Source organism: Pelmatolapia mariae, linkage group LG3_W (genome assembly GCF_036321145.2).
Source record: "Pelmatolapia mariae isolate MD_Pm_ZW linkage group LG3_W, Pm_UMD_F_2, whole genome shotgun sequence".
NCBI classification, from domain to species: Eukaryota; Metazoa; Chordata; class Actinopteri; order Cichliformes; family Cichlidae; genus Pelmatolapia; species Pelmatolapia mariae.
This window is the reverse complement of record NC_086229.1, coordinates 51,162,608-51,166,694: the sequence shown is the minus strand read 5'-3', so window position 1 is coordinate 51,166,694 and position 4,087 is coordinate 51,162,608. Positions and strand designations below refer to the sequence as shown.

The 4,087-nt window shown below is 43.2% G+C and overlaps 1 protein-coding gene across 1 annotated transcript; it reads left to right on the top strand.

Annotated features, from left to right (window-relative positions):
* The first annotated feature begins 446 nt into the window (after positions 1-446).
* On the top strand, positions 447-3,072 carry LOC134623529 (protein NLRC3-like). The gene is made up of 3 exons (XM_063468625.1): positions 447-503; positions 904-1,132; positions 1,274-3,072. Exons 1-3 carry the CDS (start codon positions 501-503, stop codon positions 3,070-3,072), a joined length of 2,031 nt encoding a protein of 676 aa, XP_063324695.1. The 5' UTR covers positions 447-500.
* Positions 3,073-4,087: the final 1,015 nt, after the last annotated feature.

Below are 4,087 nucleotides of genomic sequence, written 5' to 3'. Positions count from 1 at the left end.
GAAGCTGGTTCCACAGAAGAGGGGCCTGAAAACTGAAGGCTCTGCCTCCCATTCTACTTTTAAATACTCTAGGAACAACAAGTAGGCCTCCAGTGTGAGAGCGAAGTGCTCTAATAGGGTGATATGGTACTACAAGGTCATTAAGATAAGATGGGGCCTGATTGTTTAAGACCTTGTATGTGAGGAGCAGGATTTTGAATTCTGGATTTAACAGGAAGCCAAAACAGGAGAAATCTGCTCTCTCTTTCTAGACATCTGGAAACTGAGTTGTTAATTCTCAGTGGGATCACCAGGACTAGCAAAGCTTCACCATGACAGTCATCTGATTGAGTGAAGCCATCCAAACATCACTTCATGGACCTTTAGCTTGTGTCTGTGTGTGGACAGACATAACATGAGCTAATTATTCATTACTCCTCCACAGAGTGGAGCAGGAGGGAGCAGAGGTTTCCACTGGTCAGTCTGCACAGCAACATCAAACACACCTGGACTCTGTGGTTATGGTTTGTAGTACTACGTTTACATTTGTTCTTTTCAGTCACCTCTGTGCTGCACTTTGTGGACCAGAGGATTGTCAGTGTGTCCAACATAAATCAGAGTTTGGGCTCCATGATTTCAGTCAGATTGGGGTGACTGTAGCTCAGGAGGTGAGCAGGTCAGCTACTAGTCAGAAGCTTTGTGAATCAAACCCTGGCTGGCAAATGTACTGGGTAACGTACTAAACCCAAGCTGCCCTCTGATGCATCCATCAGAGTGTGAAAGAAAGTATTTAAGCACAGAACAATGTGCTTGGTTGAATGAGGCATGTTGTATAAAATGCTTTGTGTGCACAGAGTATCACAGAGAGCTATATAAGAACCAGTCCATTTACCACTGGCTAATTCATATAGTCTTCTTTTCCAGCGGCTGGAGGACAACATCACCATGTTTGTGAAGAACGAGCTGAAGAAGATCCAGAAGCTTCTGAGTCCAGATCACCCAGAAACTTTAAAGAGCCAGATGGAGGATGAGGAGATGTTTGGAGGTGAGGATGAAGATGAAAGAAAGAGCTGCAGAGAAGCATTTCTGAAGATCACACTCCACTTCTTGAGGAGACTTAAGCAGCATGAGATGGCTGACCATCTGCAGAGCAGTAAGAAAATTTCTCTAAAGACTGAATATTGATCTTTCCTAATAGCTCAAGAAATGGACCAATAGACATTCATCCTTTCAGGGTACTGAAAGGCTGTGATATTTATTGTGTAATATTTGTTTCTGAATTTCTTACCTTCAGAAATATTTGCTTTACTCTGTAAACGTGAACTTAAAGCCCAACTGAAGAAGAAGTTCCAGTGTGTGTTTGAGGGCATCGCTAAAGCAGGAAGCCCAACCCTCCTGAATCAGATCTACACAGAGCTCCACATCACAGAGGGAGGGACTGCAGAGGTCAATGATGAACATGAGGTCAGACAGATTGAAACAGCATCCAGGAAACCAGACAGAGCAGAAACAACCATCAGACAAGAAGACATCTTTAAAGTCTCACCTGGAAGAGACGAACCAATCAGAACAGTGCTGACAAAGGGAGTGGCTGGCATTGGGAAAACAGTCTTAACACAGAAATACAGCCTGGACTGGGCTGAAGACAAAGCCAACCAGGACATCCAGTTCATATTTCCATTCACTTTCAGAGAGCTGAATGTGCTGAAAGAGGAAAAGTTCAGCTTGGTGGAACTTGTTCATCACTTCTTTAATCAAACTAACCAATCAGGAATCTGCAGGCTTGAAGACTTCCAGGTTGTGTTCATACTTGATGGTCTGGATGAGTGTCGACTTAATTTGGACTTCAACAAAACTAAAATCCTGACTGAAACAAGAAAGTCCACCTCATTGGATGAACTGCTGACAAACCTCATCAGAGGGAACCTGCTCCCTTCTGCTCGCCTTTGGATAACAACACGACCTGCAGCAGCCAATCAGATCCCTCCTCAGTGTGTCGACATGGTGACAGAGGTCAGAGGGTTCACTGACCCACAGAAGGAGGAGTACTTCAGGAAGAGATTCAGAGATGAGGAGCAGGCCAGCAGGATCATCTCCCACATCAAGAAAGCTCGAAGCCTCCACATCATGTGCCACATCCCAGTCTTCTGCTGGATCACTGCTACAGTTCTGGAGGATGTGCTGGAAACCAGAGAGGGAGGACAGCTGCCCAACACCCTGACTGAGATGTACATCCACTTCCTGGTGGTTCAGGCCAAAGTCAAGAGGATCAAATATGATGGAGGAGCTGAGACAGATCCACACTGGAGTCCAGAGAGCAGGAAGATGATTGAGTCACTGGGAAAACTGGCTTTTGATCAGCTGCAGAAAGGAAACCTGATCTTCTATGAACCAGACCTGACAGAGTGTGGCATTGATATCAGAGCAGCCTCAGTGTACTCAGGAGTGTTCACACAGATCTTTAAAGAGGAGAAACAACTGTACCAGAACAAGGTGTTCTGCTTTGTTCATCTCAGTGTTCAGGAGTTTCTGGCTGCTCTTCATGTCCACCTGACCTTCATCAACTCTGGACTCAATCTGCTGGAAGAACAACAAACAACGTCCATGTGGCCTAAATTATTTGATAAACCAAAACTCCAATCTCTCCACCAGTGTGCTGTGGACAAGGCCTTACAGAGCCCCAATGGACACCTGGACTTGTTCCTTCGTTTTCTCTTGGGTCTGAAGACTAATCAAACTCGTTTGCAAGGCCTGATGACACAGACAGGAAGTAGCGCACAGACCAATCAAGAAGCAGTTCAGTACATCAAGGAGAAGCTCAGTGAGAATCTGTCTGCAGAGAAAAGCATCAATCTGTTCCACTGTCTGAATGAACTGAATGATCGTTCTCTACTGGAGGAGATCCAACAGTCCCTGAGATCAGGACGTCTCTCCACAGATAAACTGTCTCCTGCTCAGTGGTCAGCTCTGGTCTTCATCTTACTGTCATCAGAAAAAGATCTGGATGAGTTTGACCTGCAGAAATACTTTGGTTCAGAGGAGGCTCTTCTGAGGCTGCTGCCAGTGGTCAAAGTCTCTAAAAAAGCTCTGTAAGTTATAAAGTTTTTATTATTTATTTTGGTTGGTATGTTATGGAAAAACACACTGCCATCAACTTCTGTTTTGTTTTTGTCAAAATCCCTGTAATATAATCACTGTACCTTTATATACACGGGACTTGTATTAATGCTGCTGCCCTCTTGTGGCTAAAGTGTAATTATGTTATTGTTATTAGGGAGGATTTGAGAGAAACATGCCAAGTGAGTCAGCACCTTCGCTTTAGCTTAAAAATCCAAATTCTTATGTCATCAGTTATAGTTGCATGTATTCATTATCATAATTTAACCTTTATTATTGATGTCTTCAATTTATTTTGAGTAAACTAGCAATAATTTTATGGTTGTGTTAAATAAATACATCACTAATGAATTATTTATTTCAGTAATTAATTAAAAATGTACATAATGAATTAAAAATATTGATAATGAATTATTTAATGATGTATTTATTTCATTCACGTTGCTACTCCTGGCCCTGCTCGCTGTTCATAAATACATTTTATTTGTCAACTTCACCCATCAAAGTCAGGGGGCGGGGTTAATGCTGATCAAGTCAAAACCATTGCTTTGGTCTGGTGGGCGTTCTTTTAGTGGCTTTTCTCAGTACTAAGTAGGCCCACACACCAGGGTTTGGACATGTGTGGACCCAAACTGTACTTAAACTTGACCCTTTTTTCTGTGTCACCAAATACACTTTAATATCTTCTAGACAAGAATGTAGTGGCATCATCTTTGACCTCTTTTGGCTCCAAACAGAAGTGACAGACTTGAGCAGGGTTCATTTAAAGGCTGACAGAAGTGGAGTGGTGACGGGGAGATGTTTGACAGGACAGTGTTTCAGCCTCCACAGGTTCATGTTGTGCTCCATCAGTCAGTGAAGATGAAGTCAGTGCTGATGAGGCTGTAGAGTGTGTGAGGGATGTGAATGAGGATGATGAAGATCTGATGATAGCAGATAAAAACAGGCTGCAGAGACTTTGAGCCATACAGGGCACACAGTGTGTGTGCAG